The sequence below is a fragment of the Neolamprologus multifasciatus genome, chromosome 7 (genome assembly GCF_963576455.1).
Source record: "Neolamprologus multifasciatus chromosome 7, fNeoMul1.2, whole genome shotgun sequence".
Classification (NCBI taxonomy): Eukaryota; Metazoa; Chordata; class Actinopteri; order Cichliformes; family Cichlidae; genus Neolamprologus; species Neolamprologus multifasciatus.
In genome coordinates, this window is record NC_140445.1 from 59,164,456 (window position 1) to 59,179,185 (window position 14,730).

General features: G+C 39.6%; 1 protein-coding gene across 1 annotated transcript; it reads right to left on the reverse strand.

The window, feature by feature from the left end:
• Nucleotides 1–2,896: 2,896 nt before the first annotated feature.
• Nucleotides 2,897–12,207, reverse strand: LOC146515695 (ubiquitin-conjugating enzyme E2 H-like). Its single transcript, XM_085168041.1, has 7 exons — nt 11,902–12,207; nt 8,199–8,275; nt 8,020–8,094; nt 7,889–7,928; nt 7,656–7,708; nt 5,650–5,778; nt 2,897–5,419 (listed from the first exon to the last, which is right to left on the reverse strand). Exons 1-7 carry the CDS (start codon nt 11,952–11,954, stop codon nt 5,295–5,297), a joined length of 552 nt encoding a protein of 183 aa, XP_085024167.1. The 5' UTR covers nt 11,955–12,207; the 3' UTR covers nt 2,897–5,294.
• Between the last annotated feature and the right edge of the window lie 2,523 nt (nt 12,208–14,730).

The following is a 14,730-nucleotide window of genomic DNA, read 5'->3' on the forward strand; positions in this document are numbered from 1 at the left end:
TTGGGGACCGCTGGTATAAGGTACTCTTGACATGATGTTTTAGAAAGTATTGTACCTTTGGAGCTCTGATTGTGTTTGAAAAATGTTATTAGAAAGAAATACTTTACATTTACATACTTTACTTAATAAAATGCTTCCCCTCTGAATTTTCTGACAAAACTAACTGTCCACAGAAAATTTCAATTTCAAATACTTGTATGTGAAACTGTTGGGGGCATTTGGCATGAAAATTGGGTTCTTAAACTTCACATCATTTTCCTGGAACACTACCCTCATTTGATCCACTGCTTTGGCCCACTTATTGACTTTTGGTCAGTACGTTCCAAAGCTAAAACAAGCTATTTATGTTAGTCAGCCTTTTACAGCTGAGGGGTAATAAAAAATAAAATAATGCCAAGAGACATTTTAAATCAACCAGAATAATTTGAATTAACATGCAAGAAAGATTTGTTAAAGGTTTACACTTTAATGTCAGATGAAACCCCAGACTTTTTTCCCTTTAGGCTCACCTAAAGATGCAACCATTTAAGCACAAGGATGGTAAGTGCTAAAGGCTTAGTTTTTCTGTCCTCGAAATCTTCTACAGCCCACAGACAATGAAGACATATTGAATCAAGGGGATGGAATTTGGAACTGTGATGGTAAAAGAAGAAGGCATCATTGATGTGTTGGTTGTCTCGAGGATGCAGTAATCCCGTGTGATCTGAATGATGTCCCGTGTGCCGTTGCCATGCTGATGGATCTTATTTTTGCCCTCAACATAGACTATTCAGAGGAGCTTAGGTACACATTTGAAGTCATTCAGAAGTTTCTTATCAACATTGATTGTTGTAATTCTTAAATTCCAGTTTTACTGTTTGCCTTTCCATAGCAAATGCCTTTACGTATTTGTTCATGGTATAAGAAACGTACTTCTGTGAAAAACAGTATAATGGTGGACTCTGCAAGTGCTCATCTCATGCAAGTTCATAGGGTTTTGTTTGCATGTGAGCACACTGAAAGCTATGTTTCAGAAGCATGCAAGCACTCCTTTTCAAAGCAATTGGTTCTCTGGAATTTATTGAGGTTGTAAATGAAGTCACATACCAGAGTTTGAGGTGTTTTATGGTTTACATTCACACACTGATCTGCAGTACAGTGTTTATGCTGGGAACTTTAATGCAGCAGTTTTTTAGCTCATGCCATGGTGAAGGTTCTGTTGTCCAGCTGTCCACAGCTCACAAGAATCGTTATTCCTCCCAGAGTATTGGTCAAAATTTAATTAAACATGCACAAAGCGATTACCTAATGAGTAAATAAATGGATGGATTGTGAACCCAAGAAGCAACATTAATGATTTTTCTGATATCTGTTTCTCACATGAGTAAGATGGAGCAATAAATGAAATAATTGTTGTGTCCTTGTAACAAACTTGATGCGTGAAATAATGAGATAAACTTGAATCTGTTTTATTTATTCATTTTTTATAAAGTATAAATAACTCAAAATCAATTTAAACACAAATTTAAATGTAAGATTTGCGGTAAACCTAACAGGTTTGCTGAAGTTGATGTTGAAGGCTTAAAGATCTTAAGTTCATACACAAAAAAAGAAATCTTGGTCCAGTAACCTTTATAGATCAAATAAAACTGATTTACAAGTTCACACTAGATGTTTAGATAATTAACAGACCTTAATCAACTAAACTAAGTTAAGAGTTTAATCAACAGATTGTTCTAATTAACCTGAAACTGATTCTCAAAGTTAAAAACTGTAAAAGCATTTGAATTAACTAATAAATCTAAGTTAATTAAACTGAGATAAACATAAGTGTAAGAGTTATTTTACAGTGTGGAAAAGAGGAGCCAAGAAAAACCATTTCAGGTGACTCCTTCATGAAGCTCATCACGTGAGTTCCAAGAGTGTGTAAAGCCATATTGAAAGCAAAGGCTGGTTATTTGGAAGAATCAAAATATAAAACAGGTTTTGAGTTATTCAACACTTTTGTTTACTACATAATCACACGTGTGTTCATTCATAGTTTTGATGCCTTTGGTGAGAATGTACAATGTAAATAGTCATGAAAATAAAGAAAAAAAATTAAATGAGAAGGTGTGTCCAAACATTTGACTGGTAGTGTAAGCACCAGTCCAGTTAGTAGTTTCACTTTAATATAGTCAAAAACACAGATTTTTTTTTTTTTTTTTTAACTCCAAGATGCTGCAGTAAAATACTTTTTCCTAAATTTTTAGTGTTTGCCAAGTTGGATCATTTCAAAAAACAATTGTGCCACAGGAACAAACACACAAATTCTGGCGCTTGTTTCCACTTTTGAAACACCGTTTCATTGTTGACTTGATCTTCCCTGTTCCTTTAACAGTCTGGATGAAGTCTCAGCAAGTGTTTCCACACACAGTGGTTACAACTGTACTCCCATTTGTTGCACTGAGTTTCATAGTTTGAGGCTCATGTTTTGTTTGTATTTGAATGCTCATAAAAGAAAACGTTTGTCAACACAGAAATATTGAACTTTATGAGGTTAAGATGACATAACACACTCACTTCACTTCCACGATCGCTCCCCAAATGCTCAAGAAATCAAAATAGAACTACCATCTCCAAAGGTTGATTCTGTTCATCTGGACGCAGCGTTTTCAGTGGGAGAAACATTTTGTCATTCATGCAAGTGACTTCTTCAGTCTCAGCTGACTGCAGGTTTCCCCTATCTTATAAACAGCACATTTGCATAATGACTGAAACCAGCCCAGTGAAGGAACACTGGGACTGAAGAAGTCACTTGAATGAATGACGAAACGTTTCTCCCACTGAAAACGCTACATGCATCAAGACGTTAAAACTACCATCCACAGAAACATTTTAAAAATATATATATATTTTAAAATAAATCACACTAAACAATAATTTTTTTCTTTATTTCTTTCTTCAAGTTACAAGGGAAGCACATATATTCATTTTTTGCCTTTTAAAATTTTGGGATATCTTGAACTGTATCATGGAAACAGGGCATAGGAAACTAAAAAAAAAAAATTTGTATTTTAAAAACAAACAAAAAAAAACAAACCAAAAAATAAAAATACACATTCAAACAAATTTAGGCATCAAATATATGCGTTCCAGTAAAATACATAACACAACAAGGAATCCAGAGGCTGACAAACAACAAGTGGTTTGTTTTCTGTTGCAAATGAAAACCAACTGTGACATCATGTCATCTTAAGACCAACACCCTCATATATTTGGTTATCGAGCCGAATTAGAGCAATTCTCACCTTTTTTTAAAATCACTATATCAAGAAGAAGTCTGACATGCAGTTTTTACCACCTTAATTAAGGTATCACCCTCCTGCAAGACACCACGAAAGAGAAACTGATCTTTTTTCTTTCTTTTTGTTTTTAAATTCATTGAATTTTTGATTCAAAAAAGAGAAATGGCTCCTTTTGATGGCGATACGACTCTAATTATGTTTTCTTTCACAGGGAAAAAACAAAACAGCAAACTGATCTGTAATGCAATGAGCACAGGTTGCAAACAAGTGTCAGACTTCAGATCAGGGTGCCATCACAGCTCTGGTAACACCTCCGCCACACGAATGCTAACAGGCACATAAAGCTTTTCATAAAGCAGGAAAAACACTGAAAGTGTCCTCTCAAGAAGAAGAAGAAGATTCTGAAGAGTGTTGTGTCCAAATTGAAGTTTAAACTAATCTGAGATTCACCACTTGAGAGTTTGACCATTTGAGGAACTTTTATCTACTCAACTTCACTCTTTATCCATAACCCAGTTTCAGCTAGGGGGGAGGGGGGGCATGACACTACAGCCTGTAAGATTCATTAGATTTTGGTCCCACCATTTTTCGGAAAAACAGGCCACCAAGAGCATGAAAAAGTAAATTGGAAACAGAGCGCTTCTGTCTGGCAGCAGAAATCACTTTTGATTGAGATGTTTATGTAAGAGAAAAAAAAAAGGGGGGGGTGGGTGCAGAGAAGCAGGGCTGCAACACGCCTCTAAAGACGTGCAATTCTCCCCGTCTTCATCAAGACAAGAAGTCTTTTTAAACTAGTGTGTAAGTATTAAACCATACATTATGATAGGATTCACCAACCGCGAAAAACTAACTATCCCTACGCAAGTCAAACACCTATTATAGTTCAACACAAGCAATAGGCAAAGTTAAGAAGTCCGACGATTCACCGAGAAAACCCGGATAACGCGTGACTCACAGAGGCGTCCCCTTCGTGTCTATAGCAATACAGCTCCACAAAGCCCTACACAAACTTTAACTGTGTCATGCCACAATATACAAAGATACTCAGAGAATGACAAACGCTTTCCTAAAACGGAGAGGAAGAGGAGGAGGAAGAGGAGAAGGAGATGGGTGCTGAACAAAAGAGGTGTCGGGATTATTGAACCTCCTCTTCTGGTTTCTGCTGAGCATCGGAGGGGGAGCCGGGGCGCCAGAACAACACAGATTATCAATGGATTACATTCATGCATGCACACACACGCACACACACACACACCTAGACACACGCACATGCTGTGGTGTTTTGTGTGGCTCATGGTTGATGTGCCGCTTGCTTGTTAAGTGTGTGACGTGCCTGCAGGTTGCACAGAGGGCACGGGTCTGTACACATGACCGCACGCTTGTGGCCTTCTGCTCCTTCAAAGTGATGCTTTTAATGGCAACTCCTCATCGTGGCAGTGTCAAAAAGATGAAGATGGGGCACAGGTAACTTAGGGGGGAAAAAAGGGGGGGGGGGGGGGAACCAGGATTCCTCTCTCCTTAGAAGCAGAGACTGCTCTGAATCATGAATGTCCTCCTGGCAGTCTTCTGTCGGCGAGGAAAAAATGCCTCATGAAAAGAAAAAAAAAAAAACTTGAGCGTGTTAGAACGAAAGGTGGTGAGGTGAGGCCCGTGGTACACAGTCTAGTTTTGTGCTGATGGCTCTCCTCCTCTGCCGGCCTCACAGCTCAGTTTTGGCGGTCAGAGCAATGTATAAACGTCGGCTCGAGCCACAAAAGATCAACCCGGTCTAAACTGGGGCTTGGGACGAAGGAGGAGGAGAAGAAGGAGAGGAGGAGGAAGATGAAGGAGGAAGGAAGGGCAGGTGGCAATGACTTCCTAAGTAAGAGTGAATATTCTGCAATATCATACTGCAAATCCTCGTGTAGCGATAAAAATCCTTGTGTTGCTGTAAAAAAATTGTCTTGTTTAAATATGAATATAGTACTGAGTTTCTGCTCTTTTTAGGAAATGACAGTCTGCTGTGAGGTGAAGGCGGCTCCACCTTCACTACAACTCCATATCCTGAGCCTCGTCCTCCGAAAAGTCTGACATGGAGCTCTCAGAAGATGAGTCGCCTCCTCCTTCCTCCTGCTCCTTTAGCGCCTCCTCCGTGGCATACTTCTGGATGTACTCTGAAAGAGACGCACAAGTCGAGCAGACTTGATGATGACAAACGTGGCACAAACCCATTCCGTGCACATTTTCAGGCTAAGCATTAATGAAATATGATTTTAAATACAAAATTTTGGAAAATCTGGTGCAGGTTGACGTACAAATCTGACATTTTGGGTATAAAATTCGTAGTTTGATGTTACAGCGCTGTATGAACATTTGCGTTTTCAATCATGTGTGCGCACACTACCTTTGATTTTGTGTTTATAATCCTCTGGCCGGTGCAGGTACATGGCGGCTGCATCCCCATTCAGAGGATCAATGGGGTTGGGGTAGGCGAGCAGCTGAGGGAGGAACGACTCAAAGATGTTGGTGAGATCTGGTGGATGTGAGGTGAAAAATTACAGTCAGTCCAGAAAACAAAGCTGCAGAGAAACACCAACAACATGCACGAGCACTCCTCACTAGTGCTCGTCTATGCTTCTGTGTTTAACCTCCCTGGAAATGCAACTACACGTCACATCAGTGCAGTGCAACTATTCTGATTGGCCTGTTCAAGACCACTGACTCCCAGGAGCAAAAAATAACACAAAAAATGCTTTGGACCAAGTATAAAACAAGAGGAAATTACTACAAGGTAATTAGCACATGTAGAGTCTTAAATGCTGATAATTACATCAGCTACTTATATAAGTTAGGTTGTATGTGCTACAAAGAATCACAGAAGAAATCTAAATCAGACTTTATTTGAAGCAGTCCGTCCATTATGTGTGCACCTATAAAAACACCCACTAGGGGTCTCCCTTGCAAAGAAAAGTTCACTTCACAGAGCTGTTTTGTTTCCTCTCTGGTTATAAGCAACCTTCACTTCAAAGTGTGAGTGGATGATGACGAAGGAACTGCTCAGCCTTTAATGACCTTTATAGCAGCATTCAGCTCACTGTACACACAGCACTGCACAGGGTGAGGCGTTTTCCTCATTTACTAATCTACTAAACCAACCACATATAAGTTATATGGATATTAAATTACAGTGTTTCCTACAAAAAAGTCTTTACCTAGAATATTTTGCAATTTATTTTTTCATTTGTCCAAAGTGGCCACTACTGGACAATACACTGGCTCTTATTTTGAAAGTTCAGTTGCTGTTAACCAGGTAGTTCTGGAGCTTCCCGTGTAACGTTTCCCTGCAGGCAGGCTGGTCAGGTTGTTGTTACAGCACTGAATACAAACCAGCTCTTTCTCTGTTTCCACTTGATCGGACAAACTCCAACTGCAGGCAGTGACGGCAGCCTCTGTTCTGCTCTGTAGAAGTGCTGTGAGTTCTCCAACCAGAACCTGCCACAGGTGGAGAACTTCAGGCATTTTACTCCAAGGCTTCAGAGCAGAACAGGAGCTACTGTCACCAGCTTGTGCAATTTAAAGAAAAAAGATCAAAGGTCACATCACAGCACCCTATATTACAAGGGTAATATAGGGTGCTATCTGACTTCCTGATGATGATCCTATCATCATCAGGAAGTATTTTTAGAGCAGCCAAGGAAGCTTTAGGACAGACTGAAGATTTAACACCAGTTATTGGCTAATTTAATATCTTATTAACCTCTTTCACTCCGTCAGGCTAAAACTACACTCAGATACATAATTAAGCAAGCACTGTTCTCAGTGAGAACATCCATTAAATATACATGCTGAAAGCCAGTATAATCAGTATTAAGGAGGCACAAAGACGTCACTGTAATGCTACAATGATCATGCTTCAACTGGGGGCTACTGACTGTAACCTTCCATTTGTGTAGATGTTGAGTCAGTTACAGCTTAAGATTATTATCTATGTGGAGTTGTCGTCACACCGGTGTTACAGCACCCACGCAAAACACTCAAAGGCATATAGAGGCGTTTTCACACATACAGCACTTCTAGAAAACAAACACAGCTGTGGATCACAAGCAGACTGAAAAACAGAAATGTACCTTGTGTCCATGAATGAAACAGTTGACCTAAACTTTGAGTTTATTTACACTCTCACGTAAATGACAACTCCACTCCAGCCGAGTGTGTGTAAAGACCTCTTAGTCTCGAGACCTGACCCATCTATCGGTGCTCAATGCATGACCTCAATACCAGCAGCAGTTATCACTGAAGTGTAAGCCGATTAAACCGAGACGCTCTGCCTGAAACCGCGCTGCAGAGGTGCAGCACAGGCCGCTCGGTCATTGTTTTTATTGGCACCAGTCAGAGTATGCGTGTACCTACCATAGAGCGCTGTCCACGTCTGGTTAATGACATCTAAACATACAGTTCCTGACCTAAAAAAGACAAAACAGTGAATAAACTGCACACAAATCGTTAGATAGAACCAATGATTTTCTGTAGGAGTGTTTGTGTGCTGAAACAATTTCCTATCACATAACCGTCAGGCTGTGCATTTAATCTTCCCCATATTCACCAGATAAATGATCATTGATGTTTGAATTTGTCCTACTTACGCTTCATCGATGTTGGGATGAAAGATTTTGTTCATGAATCCTGAAAGAAATTTTTTTTTTTTAAAGTTGTCTACTGTTTTTTTTGTTTGTTTGTTTTTTTACAGTGTAAGATGAGTTCAAATGTTTTATACCTATTGAAGGTGATTTGAAGGGGTATTTATCAGGCAGGTCCACCCGGACCTTCCACACGCCTCCTTCATACGGCGCTAAAATAAAAACAGCATATTAATTATCCACATGTCACATGAAGCTTTTAATATATGTTTAATATAAGTGAAATGACAATAAGCTGGTTAACACTGGGTCTTACTTCCAGGTGGTCCGTGAAACTTGACCACAAACTCATTGAGTCCACTAAGGATGGTGACCTCGTGCTTGCTCTCGATGCTGACGCTGGGTTAAGGAAAATGCTACAAACAAAAACAAACAAAAAACAACAGCGAACAAGCTGGAAAAGTCACACATGATCACATATGGTTGTTTTCTGTTTATTTTTCCAGCTGAGCTGCTGTGTCTGCCTCTTTCCCTGTGGATTTGTCTGGGCAGAGGTCACGCGTGGGTTCAATAACATCAGCCGTAATAATGAGATCAATAATGCAGCGGCCTCTGTCAGACAAACAGCCTGCTTCTATAGTGAAAACAGGCTCACGGTGAGACAGGATGGAAAGATACTAGCAAGGGCAGAAAGTTTTCTACTGCACACATCCTTTCAGCGCAGAGAAAGGCACAAACACGAGCCTGTGACGCGTTCTGCTTCGTTAATAATCACAGCATGTGGTGACAGCGAGAGACTGAGTCAGCTGTCTTGACAGCGGTGCAGAAAGGTGGAGTGCGTTTAATCTCAGCGACTGCGTGAATGTGACACAACGACGGAAAACCAGAAAGGAAGAAACCACAAAAGTAACAGTTGCGCCCTCATTCATCACCTCATGGTAAATCCTCCTGTCCTCGCCATTCCAACAATCTGAACGAGGCCACGTTCACATGCTAATTTTGTTCAATTTCTCAAGCACAAATAGAGCTACACGGCCTGAATGCATAATAGCCAGGAGGCAAAGAGACTGTAAACATCCAGCAGAGCAGACGGTGGTTTAAAAAAAAAAGAAAGAAAAAAAACCACTGACCAAGACAGGGAAGCTCTAAATGTGATCCGAGGGAACAGCTCCTATAAATAAAACCTGTTGTAGATGTACGCTTGTGCAGCAAAGCTGAGCAACTCTCTTGTGCTTTTTTAGCCCCTACAGGGTTATCCATAGAAACCTCACCAAGATTTATTACACAAGGCAATTCCTATATTTGGACAGAAGCTTGTAGAGCACCTTATCAGCTCATTTTGACACAAAGATATGAAGGATTTATTTATTCTTTTAATTATTTTCTTCATCACACCAAGCACATCTTTCCCATCTTCACCGGCACAATTAAACCTGACACCAGCCATACAGAATCGCCTCACCTACAGTACATGTGGAAGTATATTTCGAGTGATAGAATCTGTCAGAGTGATTCAGTCTTACATATTCGATTTAAAGACAGCGTGAAACTATGAAAGGCATCTACTGTTACACACTGCTGCTGCGGCGCTCTCTGTTTGGGAACTGGTGAAACGAGATCCACAGCAGCAACACCTGATGGGTCCCAACATGTTTTTCCTCAGTGACTCCTATTATCCAATACTGAATTTCTCATCTCACTCAGCTAATAACACACAGGAATCTTATTTTGTAACACCCCCCCCCCCCCCCCCCCTCTTTTTATAGATGTGACTCTTTGGCACAATTCAGCGTCTGTGGTTAAAATTTACCAGGCTGCAATCCACATACAAAATACCTCATTCTTACTTCCTAATACCAGGTTACATTGGTGTTATGAAACACTAAACCCACTGTACACCTTATATGTGGCTCCTGCTAAGTTAAAAAAAACTTCACTGTTATCAGGAAAATATTAAAATAACGATAGTATGAATGTGGCAAAGCTTCAAGGAACGAAAGGAAGTGCTGACTTAATTAAAATTAATCAAGGCATTGACATTAATAAGAACTTATAAGATTCTCTAAAATATGTACGTTGAAAACTTTTTGGACCACAAGGAAAAAATGAAGCATATAAAATGGTTTTGTTTATCCATTAGACAAAAACCACATGTAATACACACTTCTGCTAAATAAAGTAACAAAGACTTATTGCCTTAACTATCTGTGGATCAGTTGAGCTTACATGCACAGGTCATCACTCAAAAGGCATTGTTGACCCATAAAAATAAAAAAAAAAACCTTGTTAAATTTCAACTTTATGGCGACCTCATAATTCCTATACTCATAATGGCCTTATTGTTATTTACTTAGATAGATACAAAACATTTTTTTAAAGCATAATCTTTTTAAACTGTGTCCCGCAGGCCAGCAAGGAATGATTATTATTTATATTCTCGCTAACTAATTTGACTGTTATTTCTATTATACAATTAGGATCTAAAAATATAATGAGGTTATAATGAAGTTATGGTTGCCTATGGTGATTTTTCATTTTTAAGCAAAACATAATCACTTATTTTACAAAACAAAAAAAATAAAGTAAACAGAAACTCTTCTCATTTCTTTAAATGGAAAAGTAGATGTTTTCGGTTTGTTTGGTTTTTTAATGAACGCTGTTCAATACTGAGTCATGTGCTTCCCGAGGTGTGTGTCTGTGGAGGTGATAGATGAGTGTGAGTGAGTGCAGCCCTGTCCCTGCTCCCAGCCCCCACCCCCTTTTGCCCCCCCCAACACACACAGAGCATGCTTGTTGTTCCTCGATCAGCTGTGTGAAAGAAGCCCCGCCCTCTACCATGTTCCGGATGGTAACAAGGTGGCCAATGAGAGCGCAGCATGTAGCTGCAGGACAAAAACAAAACAATTGAGCCTCACGCTGTCAGAAAAAGCTTTCAAGCAGAAACTTCAGCAGGTCACTGCAAACAATTACTAAACCACACAAGCATTTATACGAATATAAGAAACGCAGGTATAAGTCGATAAATGAAAAGTGCGGAGGGGGTGAGTAATTATGTAAAAATAAAGATCACGATCACTTTGGTTTGTATTCCTTTTTTTTTTTTTTCATTCAGACTGAAATTAAACTAGTTTTGCTTCACATCCTGCTGGAGAATCTGTGCCAAATACGCCATCCGTGACTACTGTGTGTACCATTTGTGATTTGTTTGTCTTCAATTAGAAGGATTGTTTTCATTTGGACAACAAATTAAAAAAAATAAATAAGCAAAAATTATTAAAGTCTTGTTTTATGTTCTCTGATGTTAAAGAGCAAAATGTCGTTAGCTGTCGGCTCTGCATTTTTCAAAGATCGTCTCCACATCGACCTTAATTGTTCTTTCTTTGGTGATAGCATGCTACACAGCTAGCTTCCTCGGCGTCAACGCTACCAAATCACAAATAAAGGAACGTGTCCTTCCACATATTTGTTTCCAAAACGTACAAAACCTTTCGCCAGTACTTCCCAGTGTGCTGTCAGTCCTGTGGGAATCACATTTTAGAAGCCAGTGGGCTAACTATAGACGCTATCAGGCTAACGCTAACAGTATCCAAAGCTAACACAAGAGTGAGCAGCCAGCGTTGTATTGCGACAGTTTCCGCTGCTAATTCTCTATCGATACAAACAGGACGATAATGCTAACGTAGCTGCGAGCTAACGCTTCACAACAGGCGGTGGAGTTCACTCAAAAAACGTTAAATAAGCGTCCTGTTCGCCATTCTGCTAACCGAGCTAACGTCCAGACTCGGTGGAGACACAGAGCTGTCTGTTAACGTTAAAGTCTTCATACTTTTTTTTCAGAATCTCTCAATCTCACACAGCTGCCAGCCACCTCACATATATATATATACACACACACACACACTTACAGAGCACCCATCGAGAGCAAATTATGTAATTAAGCACTACCACAAAGCTAACAGTTGATCATTAAGATAAAAGAAAAAAAACACCAGCTTGTGATTATATACTGTAAAGGATACAGTTTCACCACGTCGGTATCCATTCGCCTCTTTCCCGGACTTGGAGACGACATTTTTGTATTCCTTTCAGAAGTGAGCTAAAAATACTGCGGCTACTCAGCTACCTCAACCTCTCAGCTTGAAAATACCAAGAGAAGCTCCCCGGTCTCTATCAGCAGCCTTTCCACAATGTCCATACACGATATCCCAGCTGCAACATCGCCCACTTTTTTCCTCTCCCTCTATCAACGGCTCCTTGCCTGACCAGCTTGTGTCCTGTCCTAAAGACTCTCTGCCAGTGACATCAACCTCCAGCGACTATAGCGAGCAGAGGAGGGGCTGAGCTATAGAAATACAGCCGAAGGACAGGGCCATACTGTCAGCACACCGCCTCTCAACCACTTTAACTTACTGCGATGGAGCATTTCTGCAAAGACAGGAGATCAGGAGGAGATAAGGTTTAAGGAGAGACATTAACTTCTGGGTCATTTTAACGAGTCTGCTCGCATAAAACTCAAAAAGAAAGTGCGTGCTGTTCTATCGTGTGTAGATCTATGTTAAACATCTCATTATTGAGGGGCTGCAATAAGTACATTAGGCCGAAGTTGTTTGGTTTCTTGAAGTGCTGAATGAATCATTTAAAGGAGTAGATATAGGTTAATTCAAGGTGCTTATTGCACACACATTGCTATGACATCCAGCAGGTTTTAAACAGTTAGTAAGAAGTCAGCTAATGACTGACGCAATCCAACACAGCCGTCCTGTAATGCACCTTGGTGTTTAATGGATTTTCTATTTGTTTTGAAATCAATATTCCTTTATTGATATGTACAGTTAAATGGATTGCAGACTTCTAACAAGAAGGCAAATACACAAACTATAAAAGAGGCTCAAGAACACGAAACACTAATGATTTATTAATAAGAAAAAGACTTACAATATAACAGGAAAAGAAGCCAAATCCGATTTGTAATGCAGTCTTCCTCAGAGCCGTGCTTGTGTTAGTATTGTTCTTCCTTTCTTCAGGATTTTCCCCTTTTCCAGCATTCTCTTTACTAAAATCCATCCAGGGTTTCCAGGGAAGTGAAGTAGGGCAAGAGGTAGACTTGTTGTAGGCTTGACGGTTGTCCTAAAAGCTATGAAAAAGTATTTTATCCATTCTAGATTTCTTAGTTTTTTTGTTGTATTGTTGTATTGTATTGTTTGTTGTATTTCATCAAACAAAATCTAACATCAGACACAGATAACCCCCATAAATACAAAATTTAGTTTTTCAAATTATGATTTTATTTATTAAGGGGGAAAAGTGATCAAACCTACCTGGCTTCTGAAAAATTACTCACCCTCTGTTCAATCATGGTTTAAGTGTGATTAAAACTTTTATTCCAAAAAGCTGATTTTACTTTCTGACTTCACATGATCTAAAGAAAAAGTTGAAAAACAAATTGACATCTATGAGTCTGGAAAGAGTTACAAAGACATTTCTAAGGCTTTGGGACTCCAGTGAACCACAGAAAGAGTCATTATCCACGTATGGAGTGACTGGCTTACCAAAATTACTCCAGGAGCCATCGACGACTCATCCAACAGATCAAAAAATAACCCAGAACAACATCTATGGTTGGTTAAGATAAATGTTCATGATTCAACAATAAGAAAGAGACTGGGCATGCATGGGAGAGCACAGAGGCAAAAACCACTGCTGACCAAAAAAAGAACACAAAGGCTCATCACACATCCTGAAAATATCCCCAAGACTTTGGGGAAAATAATCTGCGGACTGTGACAAAAGTTGAACTTTCTGGAGGGTTTAAGTCCCGTTATATTTGGTGTAAAACTAACACAGCATTTCATAAAAAGGTCATCACATCATTAGTCAAAAATGTTGGTGGTAATGTGATGTTCTGGGGCTGCTTTGCCGCTTCGAGATGACTAGCTGTTGGAACCATGATTTATGCTCTCCAGAAAAGTTTACGCCCTGAAGGTCAAGGACATTTGGGTTATGTAGCAGGACAACCACCAGAAACACACTGCCAACTGCACCTCTGAATGGCTACAAAAACACAAAAACAAACAAACAAACAAAAAGGTTTTGGAGTAGTTTAAGCAAAGTCTGGTTTTAAGTCTGATTGAGATGCCTTAGCATGACCTTAAACAGGATGTTTATGCTGAAAAACCTAATGTACCCTAACTGAAACAATTAGGCAAAGAAGATTGGGACAAAATCCCTCCACGATCATGTGAAAGACCCATTGGCAGTTATCACAAAAACTCCTCTCTGCCAAGGATGGTACAAACAGTTATTAGGTTTAGGTGGCAATTACTTTTTCTTGCATTAAACTGTCTGCTCTTGGACTAAGCTGGCACAGTTGACTGTCTGCAAATTCAGCCCATCTTTAGATTTATTCAGTCTCTTACTAGACTCATAAGCACCCACAACTACTTTTGCCATATTTCACCTCACAAAATATGGCAGCACCATTTGTTTTTGTTTCAGAATCTGACTTTATTCTATTGCACTCGCACGGACGTTCATTGCACACGAAACCTTTCAAGCAGTGCTAAACAAAGATCAGCTTGTCCATAATTTCTTGTTTTAAAGATTGGCATGTACGACATTTTGTGTGAAGGCCAGCACACTCGCTGTAAACACAGATGGTCAAAGGTGAGGTTTAAAAAGGTGCAGACATCTAGCGGAGACATAAAAGAGATAAAAATGTGTCTTTATGCACCAGCGAGACGTATTTGCACAGCGACATCTGCACTCAGAAATCTATCCATAGATGCCTTTGAATATCAAGTTGATCACTGATTCATACTGGTTTTGTATTAACTCATTGTTTCCATTAT